The following is a 22941-nucleotide window of genomic DNA, read 5'->3' as shown; positions in this document are numbered from 1 at the left end:
ATCTGACATTGACATCCATTCAATTTTAAAGTAGAAATCAATTCAATTTAAATGTATAAATATTTATTAATATTTTTTCTGACAGTCATCTGGGAACATTCAGCGTGTGATCAGGTCAAGCTGAGCTCTTTCTTGCTCTTGAATCATCACTGATAGCAAAAGCTCTTCAGCTCAAATTGTGCCTTCCAAAATGAGAACAAGCAATGCCATTGGCATAAAGAAAATGCTACCAATGTTGGAAGGATCGTATGGCCAGCTGTTCAAGTTCAAATGATACTTCAGCTCAGTTACAATGCAGCTCTCTTTTCAGTGCAATGCTGGCTATGCAGGGCATACAGAGGAATTAAGGGGATACAGAGAATTAAGGGGCCAAAAATGTCACTATGGTCAGCAAGTGTTTCTGAGTAGATTACCACTGATCTCAGAGGTCATCTCAGCTGCACAAGTGTAGTACTGACACAGAATCTTACAGAAATAAGAAATTGCTGTTTATTTTTGCTATACTTTAAAGTAGGGATGATGTAAACCAGGAACAGGTCATTAAAAGGAGAAAATATGGATTAAATTTTTAAAACAGAGTATGAATTTGTATGAAAACTGAAGTACTGACCCAAAAGACATGAAATAATTTGCAAAGAAGCTCTTACATTCTTTTAGACTACATCAAGGGGCAAAGATGACAGAGGGAGGAAAAGATATGTTGTGTTGCTTAATCATTTAGTTAGAATAATTTCTGGGGGAGATACACCAGACTGAATATTGAACCCTGGCATCGATATTTATTGGAATCTGGTAAGGAAAGCACTGAATGGTTATATGAAGTACAGCTGTGAAGGAGAACTCACCTGCTCTTCTCTTTGGAATGAAGCCAAGGATGTTTTGCAGCAAAGAACAGGGCAGCATAAATGAGTATGCAAACATCTCTCCTTTTCTCACTTTTTTACAATCTCCTTCTCCCTCCCTCTCTCTCACCAGTAGTTTCTTTCTTTTTTCCATTCCTTCATCTCCAAGAGTATCTAGTGATAGTGACTGGAGCTCATCTGGCATATAAGGAAACTCACACTTGCTGTTATGTATTGTTTTGGGTGCTAGTATGATTCGTGACCAGTGAAGCTGAATCTGTCCCTGGGGGCTGGTCTCATTATTACCATAAAACGGTATTTGAGAAGCTGCAGTTTTTATAAGCTGCCCAGATACTGACAGAGAGTAAGTTCCACACGTATTACAAATTCTTAAACACCTACATATAGTACTGTTGTTATTTGGTAGGACCTAGAACCTCAAGATGAAATCTATGATCCCACCCTGCCTGAGCTTAGACAAAAATGCCCCAGAGCATAAAAACCATAATCTTGACTGTAATGGCTCTTCCAAGCTCTGTCAACGTCAACATATTGTTAGATAATCAGTTGAAAAACAATTGACTGTGAATCTGTAATTATTTAAATATGTTACAAAACACACATGATAAAAGCAGAGCTTGACATGAAATGTAATATGCAGTCTTTGTTTTGGTATTTTGAATAGTTTTGAAGAGATGCTTCCCAGACTTCTCCACAAAGAATGGTGTGTTGACTGTGGCAAATCAGACTACATTCAAAGATGGAAGAGGGAAAACGAGAAATGTAACTGATCTCAGGGAAGCTGCAAAGTAGGTTTTACCCTTCTTCAGTGTTTGTTGAATTCTGAGATTGTGCAATAATTTAGTAATGGAAAAATAATCAGAATCTGTTGTAGCAAATGACTGAGGATACCCAAGCAAGACTTGGTAGTAAATGGTCTCTCTGTGCCTGAGCACTTCCAAAGTTCCATCAAGGAAATCCAGCACTGTGGTGTGCAGAAAAGAGCCAAAAGTGTGAAAAGTTTTAGTCTGATTGTCTCAGTCATTTGTTGAAATGATTCTTGTTTTTCCTAGCAAAAATTAGTTTTGCTAGGAGGGTTTAATGAGGTTCAAGATGCAATCCTCATGCTGCAGGACTCAGGCCAGCCAGTAGTGGCCTTGGCTATCCTGTTGTGTGATGACCTTTCCACTATCATGGGCTGGCCTAGTACTTTAGGCATCTCACCTCATCAGAGTGGTCCTGCTTTTGGTAAAAAGTAATTAATGTATTGGGCTATTCTTCAGAAAACAATTATATGGACAAGCACTCAGCAGGATAGGAAAACAGTTCCATGAAGTTGCTTCACTGACCTGCTTTCTGGTTCTGTGCTATTAGCAGTTCTAGATCACAAGTGTTTGTCCCTTGGTACATTGCAGATATTGATAGTATACACTTGTCTTGTGACATAATAAGCAATTCTGACAATAAAGCCTTTTTAATAATTTTTTTTTCAGGACTGATAGAGACATTCTTATGCAGTTTTTTTCTTTGCTGTAAATGTGATTGATGTTGGCTCAGTGACAGAACTGGAGCTAAAAAATTGTAATATACTCTTATCGCTAGCAAAGATATTTCAAATTCTTTCACTGATCCTATTTGTTATCTAAATAAATTCTCATTTTCTTTTTCTGAAGCAACCTTTTCTTTGATTTGTCTTTTCTCAGTGGCATCAATAATGTCCTGGATGCAAGATCAGTTGGAATGAAAATTTTTGAAGACTATGCCATTTCTTGGTATTGGATTTTAATGTAAGGGGGTTTTTTTGTACTTTTAGTGTTTCCAAACTCTTTTTGGAGTGTGCAGGGAATAAAATCATAGATCATGTATGTGTTTGGTACAAATCCTACTTAAAAACTCAAGGAGGAACTGTAATTTCCTTTTATCACATGATAGTAAGGTTGTTATGGTTCTGTGCGTGAGGTAAGGATAGTACAGCATACATACACAGAGTGTCAGTTGATCTGGAATAGCTTTTTAATGTCCTGCCAGACAGAAAATTAGATGGTGCTGTGTTCCTTTGCAGGACCCATGTGTGTGGTAATTCCAAAACTGAAAAATCTTAATTAAGTGACTTTCAAGCCAGTCTCAGTGTCACTAGTATATATATACAAACAGATAGTTTCTAAATTTGTGCAAGAAATATACAGTTAAATCCATTATAATCCCAAAGGCCATTATAAATCCACAAATCCAATGCAGCAGGCAAAGCAACATCAAGAACCAAAATTACTGAACAGTATTAACCTTATATTGCAATTGATATTCATTAATCACCACTTAATTAAAATGCAGCACTGAAACAGAAGAAGTAGCTACTTTGCTGAAGCGAATATGTAAGTATTTGTGAATTCCTGGCCCATTAATATTGGTTTTAATGGCCCAGGGTGTTGATCTGTTTAAACAGGAACAGAAGTCATCTCCAGGTGAGAACCTGTAACATGCACATGTTAAACATACATTAGTCAATCCTGAATGCAAATCCATGACAATTAATACATACTTTAGATAATAATTTGGAGATTTAGTTGGTTCAGAAACGCAAGTTGTCAGCTTTTAAAGGTGTTCAGTCACTGGTGGAAAGACAGCTTTCTCATAGTCTGATACTCTGCTCACAATATTTAGTGGCTGGAGACTGACAGATACTCAGCACAGTTGGGTCTCTCTGTCTCTTACTGAAACCAGGCTTATGGTACAGATTCTTTCAAAGGAGATACCACTGAACGCATAGGACAGAGAACTGACAATTTTTTTGAACAGCAATTCTAAATATTGAAGCAAATTTCCACATTTCAAATATGATATTTTTTTGTAAGGAAGCGTTGCTACTTTAAAGTAGTTGGATAGAATTTTCTTCTCACTTTTCACCAAATGATAGCATAGATCAAATTATTTCTGGACAAATATATTTAAGTTACAGAATTTGGGTGATGTCAGTAAAGGCTTAACAGTGAAGGGAGGCTGGATTAAAATTTAAATACGGAATTGCTGTAGTCTTTTTAGCATACCCCAAAAGAACTATGGCTTCAAGCCTCAGTTTAAGGGAACTAGTCTGTTGAAGACAGTTGCTACTGTGTACTCAGTTTTGGTGTTACTAGGACTCACATATAGCTGAAGATAACTTTAGTTAAAGATAATTTACTGCTTTCAAGATGGAACTCCAAAACAGCAACTTTTCTTGAGGAATACATCCTGAATTTCAGTAAGTCATTCAGACAGGGAAAGTACATCAGGTTAGGAAGCCTTTAAAGCGATAGGACTTAAGGCAAGCTTACAAAGGTTTAACTAAATAAGCTGATGTTATTTTTTTATTGTCCTTCTGCACATCTGGCTTAGTTTGCCCAAAACATCTGCTTTTGATTTTTATGATCAGGCTGTCCCATTTTTTAGCTTTGGTTATTGGCTAAATAAGCTGGGAACATTCAGAAGAAAAGTTACTGAACACAGGCAAGAAGGGGGTTTAAATTTTTTTGAGTCTGTACTAATAAAAAATTCTGATGTAACGCCTACTAAAAATAGTGAGACATTAAATGTTCTTTGAGGCACCTGAGCTGGATATTTGTTTGATGGGATTAATATTCATTTTGCTTTATTCATAATGGTTTAGAAAGCCTTATGGAGTAAAAAAGCCTTTTGCAATAATTTTTTCCTTTCTGACTTGCTTTCTAGGAGTGAAATGAAAACAAATATTATATTATATTATATTATATTATATTATATTATATTATATTATATTATATTATATTAATGAAGAGAAGGCACTGTAGATGTCTTTCCTAGGGGCTCCATAGAAAGGCTTTTAACAGTTTCTTTCCATGCATCGTAATGTCATGATCATTTCCTCTTCTGATTAGTAGAAGCGGTGATGAGTAGAAATTATGTCCTACTAACCTCTTTATGGTTTTCCTCCTAAATTTAATTCTTCTTTCTTTCTAGGAAGCTCCTAGAATGTTGTTTACTAACATTGTTTCTTTGCAAGCAGGGATTTTCAGTGGAGGACTTAAACCAGCAACTTCCCCACACATAGGTATTCCTCCTATTTAACTTTCTGTACTGTAGATTAGACCATGGCCTGAAAAAGACAGTGAGTTTTTCAGCTGGTGTAAGGGACAAAAAAGGCATTATATTAATCCCATTCAACCAGCCTGAGAACCTAGTGCACATAAACATTTCAGGCTCTGCCCTGTGAGATCATCATATATAAGCTGTTTGTTTGTAATGGCAGATAACAGCCATGAGAATGTATTTCATAATGAAGATTTTGAAATACATTTTTACAAATCATTCTCTTATGTGAGATGAAGTGACCCTCATTTGGAGTAACAGCAAAGTGAATAGATTCTCACACTTGTTTTCCCTGTGTTTCTGTTTCTTCACTTTCTAGTGGGCTGTTCATTGCAATGATGCTGAGTCTGCTCTTCCTTGTGCTATTGAGGTTCACAGCTGGGGTTCTCTTCTGGATTTTCATCTTTGGTGTGATTGGAATTATAGGTTATGGTAGGTGTAATTTTCTAGCCTCTGAGACTATTTTTTCTTATTGCTTAAGTTTGGGCAAGGAAAATCAGTAGTTACTTCAATTAAATGCTACAATTGGGTGAATTAATGCCTAGTTTTAGACACAGTTAAGTGAGGACATAAACGGCAGCAAAATATAGTAAGAATCCAGCTGTGCTGATACTTAGCACTGGATGTAGTAACCTGCATTATCTATGCACAGTATGCTTAGTCTGTAATCACCTGTACTGGTATTTCTTTCTCATATATGTGATATCATGACTTACTAGTCTCATAGTGATGCATTTTTGGGTTTTGCTTACCTGACAGGCTTATACAAAAGCAAAACACTTGGTCTGTAAGATTTTTTTTTAAATTTGTCTTTGCATTCTTCAGACACACTCCTGTTATATTGATTGTTTTTTAAAAGGCATCTGGCATTGTTACTGGGAGTATGATCATCTTAAAGGAATACCTGGATCTGACCTCACTGTTTATGATATTGGATTCCAGACAGACTTCAAAGTGTACCTGCAACTGAGGCAAACATGGTTAGCATTTAGTAAGTGCCCTTTAAATTCGGTATCTGTTAATGGATATTCAGGAAAATCAATCAGTGTCTTGATACACTTTCTGCCTTGGTAAATCTCCTCCTCTACATATGTTGCTCAGAGAAGAAAGCAGAATTCCCTTCCTTTGTATTGTGTAAAAATGTGCTTTTTTCAAGGAGACTACTATATTTGTAAAGGGAAATAATGCAATTACACTAGTGGTAAGAGTGAAAAAATCTTTTGTTATTAGCATTCTACTTCCTGTGTGTTCAGTCTTCATCATGGGGAAAGCAGAAGGTGATAATTAAGTTAGTCATGGTGAAGTTGCATAAGGAAGGGTACTTTTCTCTCAGATTATTTTTCCCCCCTATTTGAGAGCCCCAGAAATGACATTAATAAGTCACATTAATAACTGCACTTCCTTGTATCTTAGAACCATAAAATATGCTGAGTTGGAAGTGGCCCTTTGGGATCATCAAGTCCAGTTCCTAGCCCTGCACAGGACACCCCAACAATCCCACCTTGTGCCTGAGAGTATTGTCCAAACGTTCCTTGAGCTCTGGCAGCCTCGGGGCCATGATCATGCCCTGGGGAGCCTGTTCAGTGCCTGACTCTGGGGGAAGAACCTTCTCCTGATCTCCCACCTAAACCCCCCTGACCCAGCTCCAGCTGTTCCCTCGAGTCCTGTCACTGGTCACGAGAATGAAGAGATCAGTACCTGCCCCTCTACTTCCCCTTGTGAGGATATTGAAGACCACAGTGAGGTCTCCTGTCAGTTTACATTCATGTCACTGAATTGGAGTCTGATCTAAGACTGTGGAATGAACTGTAGCAAATTTCATGACCTTTATTTTCAGAAATGCTCCATTGCCTTCTCTTACAAGGGCAGTGTATTTTAAACAAAATCCTACTGGAACAAGACACCCTGCAGCATACAAATTCCTCCGCAATAAAGGAGGGGCAGAAGAGAGAAGAAATACCTGTCAAATATTACTTGCACTCCTGTTACTGCTCTATTAGAAGACACGCAGACTCTTAACTGATGATGAATGGGTCACACCAAAAACACTGCCTCTCCCTATTGGTAGCTAAATTAATAGAACAGTAGTTAGCTGCTTAAATCTCATTTATCTTTTTTGTGCCTTCGTTCACCTCTGTATTGGATCATTGAGCTTATGAGGCATCTTCTATATATTGTTGGGGCAGAGCTTTTTAGTGTGCTCTCCCTAGAGAATATTAGGACTTTATAATGTTTTTTTTTTCTTGTGACTCTCGAAGCTCTTCCCCTGCCTGATTCTTAGCAGCCAGTATATAGTTTTATCTAGAGTTTAGTGTCACTTTCACATGAATAAATTGAGGTATTCAGGAATTAAATTGCTTTTCCAAAATCACCCAGCAAAGTGAATAGTTATATATCCTTGAAGAAAACACAGAGTCCTAGTCTAGAACTCACCATGTACTGATGTTGCTTGCCTTTTTCTTAATGTTTCAGACAAGTACATTAACCTAAGAGCCAAGCTGGAATGAGACCAACTTTAAAGAAACCTGTTTGTATATTCCTTCATGGGAAAATGGGATTGAAATGTGTTTAACAAAAACTTGGTTCTGAACAAGGTCTATGGCTCTGAGCACCGCAGTAGTCATTTGCCACCTGCAGTTCTGTTGCCAAGGGTAATACTTGGGACTGCAATTCAACATCATCTGTGACTATTGGGTCTGATACTCTGAGACTGTGTCTAAGCTGTGGGACCTAAAGCCAAATCTCATGTTCCTTTGCAAACCTTCATATAAGTTTTGGGATTCTTAAGGGTACTGTCCCTTCTGTCTTTCTCTCCCTCCACAGAACTTCTTGGTTTCAGCTGGAGGAGACAGGTCCTGCTGCATACAACAACCTGCCCCTACTGGGCTGGTTTAAGTGTTGTCTAATGATCTGAAGCACCAAAAATAAACGGGTATGTCTCAGAGTCAGAGGATGTGTGCTTCAGGCATTAAAGACTCCATCTTCTCTAGATGAAGTTCACAGAATTTTCTTACTTTCTACCACAGAAATAGGTGTTGAACCAACACGAATAGGAATCAGACAGAAGCAGACTCTAGTGACATCAGAGTTATGATTTAAATACTGCTTATAACTAAGAGCTCTCAGCTCTCTAATATCAGAGCATGATTTCAGCAGCACAACTGGAAAGTGAAAGTAGTTTGTCCAGAACTGTACTTACTCTCTCCTTTTTTTTTTTTTTTTAACTCAAATGAGGTGAAAAGAGCTCATGCCAGGTTAATACTCAAACAAACCTATTGATTTTAGTACATCTAAATTTTAGAACAATATAGATCTGAAAAATGCACTCTCCATGAAAAACTTGACTCTTCATCTCCTGTTTTTTATTATCTAAATACTACAAATGAACAACAGTATAGTATGAACAAATGCTTGTAGTACGAGCAAAATGCTTTTTTATGAAAAGTAGAATATGTAAAGGATGAACTGTATCTAAGGCTAGATACCGCAGTTACATTGAAGTAAATTTTTATCTTTGTCTGAGAATTATATGTTCTATTTTTCTGTTAAAAATATAAATGCTAATATCAGGGTTGTACACATTCTGACTCTCTGCATACAGAATTTTTTACAATTAGACTTAGAAACCTATGAAATGGGATTAAGTTTGGCAAGTGCAGTTGGAGAAAGAACTGCTCAAGCAGAGAATTTTACAGAGTTCATGAACAATGGTTCAAATTACAAGGAAAAAAATTACAGAGGCAGCATATTGGTTTGGTTCTTGATAATTTCTTTATTTGTTTATTTACAGTGATAATACTTTGTGGTGTTGAGGTCATAATCATACTGATGCTGATCTTCCTAAGAAATCGGATCCGGATTGCTATTGCACTGCTGAAGGAAGGTAGTAGGTATGTTTGCCTGATTTTAATATATGTTGAATTTTATTAAATGATCCCTAGAGTACACTCTTCTTGAGCTCCGTCTTGCACTACCAAGAGCAGAAAGTTCGGGGTTAAAATACAACACTGCATTTGTTAAACCAAACAGGTAATATAAGGAATGCCAGTTACCTCTTAATGAGGTTGTGCTTAAAAGAGCTTTCTCTTTTAAGTAAGGTATTTCTTATCTCTCCACTTCTTGCCTTAAGAATACATAAACACTGTTGATGTTACCATATATCCTCAGTGCAAGAAGGTGTCTCAGCAGAAAAGCTAAGTGTGGTATACTGTTAACAGGAGCTTGGGACCTATAAGTGCCAACTTCACTCAATCATTGGATTGTCTCTGGAGTCATATACTAGTGGTAGAGGATTGGTGTTGTTTTGTCTGTGGCTTCTATTTAGGAAAGACTAGGAGAGTCTACTGGCTTCAGTCAAACTTCTGTGTGGATAAGCATAAATCTGCAGAGAGAAAAGGAGACTTCTGTGACTAGACATTGTAAGAGGGTGCAGTCTAAGATATTTCTTTTCAACTCTGAGTAAAGAAGAAAGCAGAGCAGGATATGAGACTTGAAGGCCTAAGGGACCTCTTCATTGTGTGTTTCCTGAAATCTGCATAGGCTTTGTTCACAGTGGTTCCTGTTTTACAGAGTGTGAACACTTAGGTTTTTTGGTTTGGTTTTTTTTTTTCCTTATGGGAATATTACAAAAGAGAAATGGATTTAAAACTGACTGATTTAAAACATCAGGCCCTTGGATTTCATTGCAAATAGGCTACAGTCTCATAGGCCGTGAAAGCAAGGTTCTGTTCTTAGAGCACATAGAGTTAGCTCTGAGTTCGTCCATATGCACTTGCTTGTGGTTTTCTGCCATCTCTATTGACATTGTGGTTCCTGGGAATCAGGATTTGGGATTTTTGTGATGGGATTAAGAAATACTGAAGTTCTGCATTTAGCCAGGTATCTGTTTCCTGTCTTATGCTACTGTGCAATTAGAGCATAGCAGTTAATTTAGGCAGCACTAAATTATACTCTTTAATTCCTGTTCATTAAAATCCAGGAACACTTTTAACATTCTTTGAAACCTTTGTTCACAAGCTTGACAGGTGGAAGGATTTTAGAAAGTTCATAAACTTCTTGCTGAGTAGTCACTTGAAGATGAACTTCTTGCTCTCATGCGTAATGGGTGAGATGAAACACTGTATGTAATTACTGTAAACCTAACAGACCATGCCCTGTATTTAGGTAGATGAAAAGTAAGGTGCTAATGACTGGAAATAAAATTATGTTTTTCAATACCTTTTAGCTACATTTTCAAAAATATTACAATTATAATGCCAGTAATTGACTTGAAATCCATAGTTAGAAACAACAGTTGTTAATCAGTTTGTTGGAATAATAGGTCATGGTTTTAGTGGTAACTAAGAGGCCTACCAATAACTGCTGAACACAGCTAATTTGTTGTGATTATTTCTTAGACAGCATAAGGCTGTGTCCTCCTGTCTGACTCGTAATGGACTTTTTTGTCTCTGGACTCAGACAAGAATCGATGTTTTGCTCATAACCTCTGCATTGCAGAGTTTCCTTGCATTCCCCCCAGCATTTACTACTTTGCCCTTGGAAACTGACTAAATTCTTCTCCTTTTGCATTCTGGGAACTGCATCCTATAAAACCAATAGCATAAGAAGTGTCATAAGTCATAGGAAATAGTACTAGACAAAAAGGCTTGTGATAAGCTTACAGAAGCACAGAAAAGAAAATTTAGAATACCAGGAAGATGTAGCTTACAGGCATGTAAAGAGAGCCAACCTGTAAGCTTCAGTGAACAAAGCACATACTCTCTGAATTCACATCCAGTGAGACACTCAGCTGGAGGTGTTCACTTCCGGGATAGCAGCAGCCAGTTTACCAAGAGGGGTGGTATCAACTCCCACTTACAGAGAAGGAGCCCCTGGCAGGGTGGGAACTGGCATGCTCAAGTTCCTGCTCACTAGTCACATTCTAGCCACAAGAATTAGCGGTAGAATATCAGTCTACATACTCCTTGATATTAAAAGAAGCTCTCTAAGCTGTCAAAAGAAAAAGGCAATTACTCGTTTTGCCTGCCAGTAGTCCAAGGTGAGCACCTCTTATCAAATATGGCACATGCAAGGAAAGTCACGTAGTCACAGGAAGGTGTAAGTCTGTCCTGGCATTGCAAAGACAAGTTGACTATTTCTGCCCCCAAATAGCTAGCACTTAAGACAGGAAAGTTGCTGGGAACAGAGTTGTCAAATACAAAATAGAACAAGGTAGTTTCAGGTCTGTAGGAGTGAAGGAAGAACGCAGGATGAGCAGAGTGGGATAAGGACATAAAGGGTAATGTCTGCAGCAGTCCGCAGGGAGATGTCATGGAAATCAGTTAATAACCTGGAAAGAGATGGGTCTCTGAAGCAGTCATGAAGAAGGAGAAAGTAGAAGAGAGGCTGGAACATGGCAAATTGATAAAGTCCACTGTAGTACCATTGATAGAAGGGAAGTGGTAGAAATGGCAAAGTGAAGGTTTGAAGACATAAGAAAAAAAATCCTGCAGTATTCTGAGATCTCAGCACTAGCTTATGCTATGACTGTCAACAAGGATCTCAAAGTAAAATTGCTAGAAGAGGGCTGATAAAATGTTTGTTTCTGAAATTGTTGTGGCTTATTGATATGTTTTGTTTCTTTTATAGGGCAATTGGCTATATAATGTCTACACTGTTCTACCCAATCGTCACCTTCTTACTCATTGCAATTTGTATTTCCTACTGGGCTGTGACAGCTGTGTATCCTTCTGTCTGTGTACCTATCTGGAGCAAGTCTTCTGGTTTGCAAGACTAGATGATTTTCTACTATTTCACATTAATTAAACCAATATTGAGAGGGCTGTTTGGTCACTTAGCATTTACTCTTCTGATGCAGTCTTCCACGCTGCACATCTACATGTGATGTACAAATCGGACAGTGCTTTTATTCAAATTAGAAAGACCTGGACTAAAATTCAGGCCAAGGCATGGGGATCATACAAGGCCTCATGTACTGCATGAGGTTGACTCTGGGGGATGAAAAGGGCCCTCAGCAAAAAGTGAATATGGTCTTTAATGTGCTGTGTGCTCTATAGGCCTGATGTTAATGGTTTCTTAGTTAACTGGAGGTGAAGTGGGTTCTGTGTGTGTTTTGTTCAGAAACATGAAAAAGGAGTGAGAGAATATACAGTGCACTATCTTCTCTGAATTGCCTAACAGCAACCACTGTTTGCTCCTGAACAGCAAGGATTTGGTAAGGATTTAAGAAAGGGAAAACTGCTATTTGAAAACCAGTTGTTATTTCATATGCAAAGAGAATCAGTTGTTGCTGTTCAGGACAGTGTTAATTCATCCTTACGCTCTGTATCTATCTCTGCTAAAATACAAGAACTACTGCATAGTCTGCCTTGTCAAAGATAGATGTGGAGGAGAAATGGGGACAGTTTTCAAGATTATGCCCCCTGCCCCTTCCAGCTCCAGGTATGAGTTTGCCTTAGTTCTCTAAGTAATGAGAGTTCTCAGTCTTGTCTGTCAACCCTTCAGATAACATCTCTGCAGAGCAAGAGCAGTTTTTCTGTTATCTACACAATTTCTTTAGAGTTGAAGTTCTTTAGAGTTGAGTTCTGCAGAGTTACCCACTGCAGAATCCTAAGTTGCTCAAAAACCACAGTTTTGTGATTCCTCCTTAAAATATTTCATTCAGTTTTCTGGCCACATCAGGAGAACCTGTGTATAAAGTAATGGCTAATCAAACACTGTGCAAGTATGCAAACCTGACTTGTGACCCGGAGGTAAGTGTCACAAATATTTACCTATAGTGAGAGCTATACAAATTGCATTTCTTAATCACTGTTAAATGCTATGCTAGTAAAAAATGTGCGTATTTTACATAATGAGTCCCTGTGTTAAATCTGAAAATATTACCTAGTGATCAGGTAACACTCCTTTGTTTTACAGACATAAACTAGTTTTTCTGCTAAACTGTTCTGTAAATGTTAACTAATTTACAGGATGAGAAAGGAAGAGACAGAAATACAATTTTATTGGAAAGGTGTTCTTGAATTTGTGAGGAATCTGTTTTTGGTATTCTAAAGACAGTGATAAACTTTGAAAGCTGCACCTCAGACTTGCTCAGGACTAGTCATGATTTGAAGCAGAAGCTTAGCTTCTTCTGGCACAGTAATTACCTTTATGAAGCTCCAAAAAAAATTTTTTTTTTTTAGTTTTGTGGGGTTTTTTTTAAAATTTTGCCTTTGGTCAAATGTTTTTACTCAGCTGTGGGTTTGAATTGAAGGATTCTTTAAAAACTAGAAATATTTATCAAACGTTATGCACCAGGGGAAAAATAACCCCATGCACCAGCACAGGCTGCAGGTGACCTGCTGGAGGGCAGGTCTGGGGAAAAGGACCTGGGGATCCTGGTAGACAACAAGCTGTCCCTGAGCTAGCAGTTTGTGCTGAGGGCCAAGAGGTGCTTCAGGAAGAGTATTTCCAGCAGGTCAGGGAGGTGATCCTGCCCCTCTGCTCAGTCCTGTGAGGCACTTCTGGAGTGCTGTGTCCAGGTCTGGGCTCCTCAGGACAAGAGGGACATGGAGCTCCTGGAGCGGGTTCAGCGGAGGCTGTGGAGATATGATGGGAGACTGGAGCATCTCCCTGACCAGGAAAGGCTGAGGGAGCTTGGGGCTGTTCAGCCTTAAGAGGAGACACATCTGAGAGCAGCCCTCATCCCTGTCTGTCAGCATCTGCAGGGAAGGGGCAGAGCATGGACCAGACTGCTTTGTGGGACAAGAGGCAATGAGCAGAAACTGATGCCCAGGAAATTCCATTGTACTGCAGTGGTGATGTTTAAACACTATAAAAGAAAGGAATTAGAATTGATCTGGTTTCATTTCATGTCCAAACCAAATACATGAAATTAACACTAGAAATAGGGAACAGTAATTCAATGTAAAGATTAATCCTTTTTTTAATAGTCTGAGATACATAAGCTAAGTTGTGTCCACATCCACAGTCTGTATTAAATTGTATAGCTCAGTTTTTCATTTCAGCTGTAGTGATTTACCTGAACATCTGATTTGGCCTCTAGTTTTCAAATAAATATATATATATATATATATATTTAGTTGAGCAGATTTTCTCTAACAAAGCATTTATATGTCTTAAAAGTAGATTCCTGAAATTCAAATTCCATTTATTCAAGTTTCAGGTATGTGGTGAACAGCCCCCTTTGCCGACACCTAGTTTAAAGTTAAGTCTTTGCATGACTGCATAAGTCTGATATGAATCCTTAAATATGTAAACAGGTTACATAGTGTTGCAGTTTTGAATGAGCTAATGAAACATCAAGCAGAGTTATGTTATTTCTATTAACCTGCTAAACTTCAGAGGCTGTGTACATAGAATTCATTGCTTATGATTATGTTGTTTATTTTTCTTTCTATTTAGACTTTTAACACAACCAATGTGACTAAATTCTGCCCAGGTGCTCAGTGTACTTTTGCTTTTTATGGAGGAGAAAGCCTGTACCATAAGTACATCTTCATCTTCCAGTTAGCCAATGCCTTTGTCTTTCTCTGGCTGGTGAACTTTGCAATTGCACTGGGTCAGTGTACCCTTGCTGGTGCCTTTGCCTCTTATTACTGGGCCTATCGAAAACCAGCTGACATTCCACTGTGGCCACTTTTCTCTTCATTTGGACGAGCGATACGGTAAGACTGGGGAGCTGGATATGAGCCTTGTCATGTATGTAGGGAAGCCAGTCTTAGAATATCAGATGAAAACGATTAGTCAGCATTATGGTTTAATCTTGGCTGACACGTGGGCTGAGATGAAGACAGTTTAATAGGTAAAAGAAAGCTGCATGCACAAGAAAAACAAAGCAAGGAATTAATTCCCCATTTCCCACAGGCAGGCATGTGTTCAACTATCCCCAGTACAGTAGGGCTTCTTCATGTATAGCAGTGACTTGAGAAGACAAACTCCGCAACTCCAAATGCTCTCCTTTTACCCCTCCTTCCACCAGCTGGTCCTGCTGAGCACCACACGCTATGGTGTGAGGTATCCCTGGGGTCATTTGGGGTCAGCTATCCTGGCCATGTCCCCTCCCAGCTCCTCATGCACCCCCAACCTGCTCACCAGTGGGGCAGGGTGAGGAGCAGAGCAGCCCTTGGTCCTGTACAAGTGCCACTCAACAGTGGCTAAAACATGGGTGTGTTATCATCACTGTCCTGGTCAAAAATCCAAAACATAGCACAAGCTACTATGAAAAAAACTAACTCTAGTCCATCCAAAACCAGCACAATCGGGAAGATGTAGTTATTAGGGGAAGGCTGAATCCTGTAGCCCTACAGCACCAAAGCTGCTGCAGCTCCCTGCCTCTATGTCCAGCCGGTTGTAACGCTGAGCAAGTACTCCAGCAGACACACACACTAAATACATGTATACAACACATGTATACTGAGACAGACACAGCACTCACAAACACCAACAGCACCAATGGCTTCATCCTGTTCCTCTGTGGTGGATCAGGATGAAGGTCTATTAGTTTTATGTAATTCCCACTAATGGACCTTCCTCCACTTCTGGTTTTATTTGTATATACATACATATGTGCATACATATATCCGTGTACATATGCGTACGTGTGACATAACAATCAAATATTTTGGTTTTAGATACCATACAGGTTCACTGGCATTTGGAGCCTTAATTCTTGCAATTGTCCAGCTTATTAGAGTAATACTGGAGTACCTGGATCACAAACTGAAAGGTGAGATTTATGAATCTGCTCTGAGTTGTTAAGACTTTCCTTGCTAAATTATTTTCTTACTTTCCCAAGCTGTTTTTTAGCAATGAAAAGAGATTAATTCCATATTATCCATTGTAGTTTCTTTTGAAGCCAGTAAATTTGTGTTGATTCACTCAAACTGAGTCTATGTTCTTGGGAACTTAATGCAAAGTTCAGATGGGATAGAGTCTGATCTAATTGAAAGCTAGTGAGCTAAATTTAGTTGAGAGAGTCCATACCTAGAAATAAAGAAATAATGTCACAATTTAAGATCTTCCTCTGAATACCTTTCTACATTGTGAAGACTGTGCATGAGTTCTACGTATGATGTACTCTCTCCTACTCTTTTCAGGTACTCAGAACTCCTTCACTAGATTTCTGCTCTGCTGCCTCAAGTGCTGTTTCTGGTGTTTGGAAAAATTCTTAAAATTTATAAACAGAAATGCCTACATCATGGTATGTGCCATGTCTGCATGTGGTCTCCCCTATCTAGGACACTAAAATATCCTAGACACTACTAGTTGATCAGAAGCCAGCAGTACTTGAATCTGCTGAATAAATAATGGGATTTGTGGGAGTTTTCAGTACATGCATGTGGTTCTACCATGAAAAAGTAAAAATTTTTTTCCCTTCTAATTTCAGCCTCTTTTTATTCCTGTCTTTGTCCATCGCCCTCACCCCCAAAATAAGTGGGAAGGGATGGCATAACTGGTTAACTCCCCCTGTAATTCAATAACTGACATCCTGATTTCAACAGGAATATTAGCTTATTTCATTATTGCATGTTGATGATACTTCTGTTTGGAGTTGATATTTGAATAAGGAGGTCAGAAGGCATGTGATAATTGTATTTCCACCTGGAAGTTAAAAGCACAAATTCTACTAGCAGCAGCAGTGGTACTTCTCTCAAATAAGCCTTCTTAGCTTCCAGATAAGAGAAGTTTGAAATCTTAATATAAATTACATACACAGATTTCAGCCTTGGATGTTTTGGCTTGAAGCAATTTCAGTGATTGAATGGTATGGTCACAGACTTCTTGTCTCAAAGGAGGTGGCTGTAATGGGTCCATTACAACCTGTGTAGATGCAATTGATGTTTCAAATTATTGGCATCTTGAAGAGGAAGTGGGGATTTTTACAATCTTCTTTACAGTCTATAAACTGTCTGAGCTGACAGCTGTTCTAGTGTATCTTACCCTGGTGGACACTATTCCAGGAAGAAATGGTTTTGTTCCTGAATAACTTTAGCTGCTTTACTTTAGGCCGATTTCTTCTTCGGTGAAAGCAGCATCAGGTCTAAGGAGATAGCTACAGGGGTCAGCTCACTTCAGTTCTACAAGTGCCTATTCTTTTCCACTCAGTATAAATCTAGTGTAAGTAACTAGCAAAGGTAGAAGAATCCCTCAAGAAGTACCTTTTTTTCTCTGCTTGGCAGACTAAGTACTGAGTCTACTACCTGTGAGATCACAAGGGGTAGCATGCTCATCTCCAGGTGATTTGAAGGGGAAAGATGGATAATATTCTGTCCCAGCCTGATGGGAAGCATTGATAAGTAGCAGGTGACAGAGGAAAGTGTTTTATGTTCATCTGAGTTTCAAGGCCACATATTAGGGAGAACTCTGCGTCGCATGCAGTAAGATCCTGGCATATGAGGAGGTATCCTAATTATTTAAAATGCTTAACAGCTACTATTACTTTGCAGATTGCCATATATGGTAAAAACTTCTGCACCTCAGCAAAGGAAGCATTCTTTTTGCTCATGCGGAATGTGGTGAGGTAAGGGACTATCTCCCAGTCCTTGGAAATGTCGGGAGTTCCTGCTATTGCACTCTGTGGGCACACTTCTTTCCTCTCCCATATCTCTTCCAAATATTGATTGCTACTTGTGTCCTCAGACATAGCCCTCACTTCTTACACTCAGTGTGTAACAGCAGGCTGGCCAGTACAGTAACCTAGGCAGAGTTGATGTAATCTCATGGTTTTGTTGTGATTGCTCCTTTAAATTCCCAAGTAATACCTAAGTACATTGTAATAATGCCTCCAAGAAACAAGTGGAGTCTCTGAGAGGAGATCTGTGGATACATGGGAGTGGGGTGCTCATCATCTGCCATATGTTTGTTTTTTGAGCTTTGGTCCACTTGGTCTGAGAAAAGGAAAGTAGAAAAACCTAATTTTTCAGATTCATTCAGAAATCTTAGGAGATGTTGGAGAGTGGAAGTAAAGAAGACAGAATACTTTCCCTTCAAAAAGATTGTCTTTAACATACCCAGATCACCTCTGATGCTTGGAAATTTCCTCGCCCTTTTCTCCACTACCAAGTGTGCTGCCAAACTCCCAGTTCTCATCAGTACTTTCCTTCATTGCTCCTGGCTCCTCCTTTGCTACTGTAAGACCAAAAACTAATGGGAGAATAACTTAGGAGCAGGCCATATTGATGCAATAGCACAGAGAATCACAGAATTAACTAGGTTGGAAAAGACCTTTAAGATCATCTAGTCCAACCTATGACGTAAAATCTAATTACCAAGCAAGAGACACAGTAAAACTGGTTAGGTGGTTGAAATCATTAAGTGAAGGACTGGGAGGAGAAGAGAAATTGAGGGGAAGGATGAAAGAGGAAAATAGAAATGATGCTTAAGAAAGAAGAGGAAAGAATTGGAGATGGGAGAATGGAATACCGTCACTTTGTTACCCTGCACTAATATCAGGACGGTGATGTCCCTACTGTGTAATGCCTGTGCAATAGAAAAGAGAAGCTGCCTTTATTTCATTACAGAATATCACCTCTCTGCCTTTATGATTTTGCTCTTAATCAGTAAGAACAATAGTTAAAAGCTAGGCATATAATTCTGTTGTTTCAAATAAAGATGTTTTTATCTGGTGTATTTTGCTGAATCTGAATTCTGACAGGTTAATGATGATTTGTCTCTTTAGTAGTTCTTAACGTTTATTTTTTGCAGCAGTCAGTACTGTATAGTACCATATCCATAATGGTAATGTGGCCTTCAGTTCTGTCAAGAGGTTGATGATACAAAGTTCATTTTTCATCCCATTATTTACCTGCAGTTTCTGATTAGGCAGTCTGGAGGACATTCAGCAGGAACTCCCTGCTGTGCTTTCAATGAAAGCTGCAGATTTGTTGTCAGCTTTTCTGTCTGCTTTCTTTCATCTGTGATTATCTTCCTGCTTTGACGTCTTCTGCCTTCAGTGTTGTACCATGATATCTTAAAATAGTAGATTTGGCATGTTATGGGGTCATGAAAGGTGTCTGGATAGGACCAAGTGAAAAGGAGGCCTACCAGCAATCTACATAAATACTGCTTTTTGTTTTGATGTGTACTTCACCTGTTCTGGCCTGGCTTATCTGTGCCCCTAGAAGAAAGGCTGAAATAAAAATATTTTGAAGTTTTGGATTGGTTGATTTTTTTTTTTTTAAACCAGCTTGAGCAACAAACAGTCTTCACGTCAGTCTTGTAGCAGCATTGCTACATTAAGGCCTTACTCAACAAAGGCTCAGTGCTTTTTAGCCTCCTGAGATTACGCTGTAGCAGCACCCATCTCAGCACTGCCTGTCTGTGGTGCAGTGTTGTCAGCCTGTAAAACCAGCAGAAGACAGCTTCTGGTCATGTTTTGCAATGATCCATAGATTTAAGGAGAAAGAATACAAATGTCTGTTTTGTGATGATTATGTATCATTTGTCCTTTGATAAACAGGGTTGCAGTTCTGGACAAAGTTACAGACTTTCTTCTATTCCTGGGGAAAATCCTTGTTGCTGGTGGTGTAGGTAAGCTAGTAGATTTTTTTTTTCTGAATTGTATGTTCTATATTCTGGTATACAAAAGCATGCCTGCCATATTAATATATGCTTAGTTAGCAGCTGGAGGTTCTCATTGGGCTAACTATTTGGAATTCTGTTCCTGTGTTTCTGGTGCTAGATTGAACTAAAACCTTTTTTCTTTTTTTTTCCCCACTTCCCCCCCTGCCCAGCACCTGGTTTGCCTTGACAGTATCTTTTCCATAATTGCTTTTACAGCTCTTGCATGTGTGGCTGTTGCAAGGACTTCTGTGGCCACAGCATTATAGTTGAATCAAACCAAATTCACATCCAATAAGTCAGCCACAGTCAGTTCTCCTTTCAGAAGAACTGAACAAAATTGCAAATGAGATTCACCTGGTAACAGACAACTGCCTACAAGATGTGGTGGTACAGGTCTGCCAGAATGGTCCTGAAGCTCTGCTGTATTCAAGCCCATTATAGCTATAAGCTGTAGTAAAAGAAATAGAATATTTCTAGCATCCTTATAGGGTTTTCTTAGTTATCAGTAAATATTAAGTAGATTATTCATGGTTTTCTGTGACAGAAAAGTGTTCTTCTTTTTTTTAAATTAAAGCACTTCCAGAAATTCAAGTTGGCAGTGTTCTGTTGCAGTTTTTCCAAATGGCAGCAGTTTCAAAAAACTATTTTTCAAATTACTATATTTTGCATTCTGTATACTTTCAAAGTTAACTAATTCATTGTATTTTAATCAAAGGTAAAACTAGTACCAAGAGCTGATCTAAAATATTTTGTCATCACTGTAGAATTACATTATTTATTAATTTTGCTGTTAAATTCAGTAGAATGGTGAAACAAAACAACTCATTAAAGTCTTTTTGGGCCCATGAATATCTTTATGGTAATTTATTAATTTACATATCTGTTCTGATAGATAATTAGTATTGAAGAATGTATTGTTTACAAACTTTTATTGAAGCTAGCCTTGGATCTTGTTGTCTGTCTTACCTGTTCTTTGGATCCTGGGAAACCAGAGCTAGCATGGGAATCACTAATTGCCTGTGCTTCTTGCAGGTGTTCTTGCGTTCTTTTTCTTCACACAGAGAATACCAGTCTTTGCACAGGAAGTACCAATGTTAAATTACTACTGGGTACCATTGTTGGTAAGGCAACCATCTAATCTCCTGAATACTTGGGGCAGTTCGAGGGTGCTCAGAAAACTCAGGACATGGTCTGGTAACAGCTTCTTTGGTCAGCTTCCCAGTGGCATAGTATCCACTCAAGTGAGGACTGATCAGCTGCACTCCAGTCCTTGGGATCCTTCAGGCAAAAGTCGCACTGCAGTGACTCTGAATCTTCAGAAAAATTAGGTTTCACATCTCAGACTTCCCAGACACCAAGACACTGATGACAGTATGGCTTCTAATGGAAGAGACTTGCAATGCATCTCTTCCTCCTTTTGTAGAAACCCCTTAAACTTCAGAACATCTCCAGGCCGAGTGGTTCTTGAAGGAGTTCAGAATTCTTGGCATATATTCTCCTCAGAGGTTGAAATAGTTGCAGTTTGGAGCTATTTCCTGCTGGAAGACTAGCAGCTACTACATGTTAGAATGCAGTGTCTTGAACCTGTGATCCCTGTCCACAGCAGTAGTAACCTTTGGTAGAAATACTGAGCTGACATTAAATTCTTCTAAATTTGCTTAGCAGACTAGGCTTCTGAGTTGTGTTAATACTACCACACTGGTGCCGAAAAAAATTTGGGGGTTTGTTGTGGTTTGTTTTTTGTAGACAGTCATCATTGGCTCCTACCTAGTTGCACACGGGTTCTTCAGCGTCTATGCAATGTGTGTCGACACGCTTTTCCTCTGCTTTTGTAAGTACTACGCTTTCTTTCAGTAATACCTGCAAATCATGGAAAGAGGAGTAGAAAATCACCTTATCCATTCCTTACAGATGTCTGGTGTCATACTAGCAGACTGTATGAAAAATTAACAACTTCTTCTTTTCATATTGGCTCTGTGATAGGGTCTTCCATGCTTTAGTATTCAAATTTAATTACTTTGAGAAGTGTAAGGTAGCTTTAAGGTTCATGGAGATAGCTAGCTTTTGTTTTTCACATGTTCTTTAAATTTCATTAAGTTTACTTCTGGGTGGTTTGTGAAGAGCCCTGTACAGTATTGATTTCCTTAAGCATCTTGATAATAACAAATACATTTTTTGGTATATAAGTGGCACTTTGTTTTCAGTTTAATAACCCTGAACAAAGTATTATGTTGCATTACCTCGAAGATTCTGTAAAATACCACTTGAAACTATCTGTCTCTTGGAGTCACAATGGCAAACAATCGGGGGCCCTATCAAAGGGACTACTGTTCAGACTGTCCAATCAGAGAACATTAAAATCAAAAAAGAAATTTGTTGGTCTTGAATTACGATATGTTTATAAGAAGCAGGTGTCCTTAGCATGTAGTACCTTCCATGTGCTGTATTTTTCTATAGTGAAAGTCATTCTGGTAGGTCCAAGTAGAAGTTAGTTACATGGTAGTGATTGTTCTTGCAATTGGCAAATGATTTGATAATACTAAGGGAAGTAGTCATAGGCTTGATCTTTCATATATATACACTATGGATTGCTGAAGTAAGGTAAACATGGTAATACTGATTCTTTAAGCACTCACTTTAACCTCGCTTCCCTAGAAACTAAGGTAAGCAGGGATTCTGGAAAAATGATGTTGCCAAAGAATCAGAGGAACAAGATCAGTTAGAAAACTCAAAGTTGGTATCTAGTTGAGAGCTACATCCTATTTTTCTCATGCTGTGGACTTTGGTTCTAAGCAAACATGAACATAGACAGATAGCACTAATAACACTCAAAGAAATAAGCTAAACCACAAATAAATAAATACTGTTACTTATTTTTTTATTTTGTTATTTAGAATGAAATGGACTGTAGCGAGTTTGTTGGTGCACTCAAAAATGAAGAGATTTTCTTCTTAGTTTATTCCAAAGACACATAGTATATATTGCCACAGAGATACACTAAGATTTGCCTTCTCTAATTTCTTTGGCCACTCCTTACAACTCATATTCTCGTTTTGGCTCTGCAGATCCAGCTGTCTGCAGGGTTGCAATTGCAGTGACTGTGCTTCACTGACACCCCCTCCCGATTGCCTATTGGTGTGTAATTGTTCACTGGTCTGTCACTGCTGCATGGCACCAACTGGGCTGAACCCTGACTAGTGATTTAGTCATGACCTTCTGTAGGAAAAAAAGTAATGTCTGCCTTGTTTTAAATTCATATTCTGTTCTGCTTCCCATGCTTCCATTCAGTAATGAACAATATATCAGAGAGAATATTATTCATTCATGGCAACAGGTTTTCAAATGAACTTTATCTTAGGCAGTGAAAAGTGGTCCAGTTTTAGAAAGTGCTTAAATCCATGGCTGTCTTTGTGACACATTTTCTAGTAAGAGG

At 38.6% G+C, this 22941-nt stretch overlaps 1 protein-coding gene across 2 annotated transcripts in view; it reads left to right on the top strand.

The window, feature by feature from the left end:
• Nucleotides 1-22941, top strand: part of SLC44A5 (solute carrier family 44 member 5) — a 71523-nt gene that overhangs the window by 43273 nt on the left and 5309 nt on the right. For both annotated transcript variants that reach the window (XM_069023722.1, XM_069023721.1), the window contains exons 8-21: nt 1528-1651; nt 2546-2629; nt 5263-5375; nt 5803-5934; nt 8734-8833; nt 11571-11663; nt 12607-12694; nt 14349-14611; nt 15578-15672; nt 16043-16146; nt 17393-17466; nt 19405-19475; nt 20541-20629; nt 21255-21339. In XM_069023722.1, the coding sequence (XP_068879823.1) occupies nt 1528-1651; nt 2546-2629; nt 5263-5375; nt 5803-5934; nt 8734-8833; nt 11571-11663; nt 12607-12694; nt 14349-14611; nt 15578-15672; nt 16043-16146; nt 17393-17466; nt 19405-19475; nt 20541-20629; nt 21255-21339 (1515 nt within the window). The remainder of the gene's footprint in view (nt 1-1527; nt 1652-2545; nt 2630-5262; nt 5376-5802; nt 5935-8733; nt 8834-11570; nt 11664-12606; nt 12695-14348; nt 14612-15577; nt 15673-16042; nt 16147-17392; nt 17467-19404; nt 19476-20540; nt 20630-21254; nt 21340-22941) is intronic.

Source organism: Aphelocoma coerulescens, chromosome 8, assembly GCF_041296385.1.
Source record: "Aphelocoma coerulescens isolate FSJ_1873_10779 chromosome 8, UR_Acoe_1.0, whole genome shotgun sequence".
Taxonomy (NCBI): Eukaryota; Metazoa; Chordata; class Aves; order Passeriformes; family Corvidae; genus Aphelocoma; species Aphelocoma coerulescens.
This window is presented reverse-complemented; position numbering and strand designations above follow the sequence as displayed.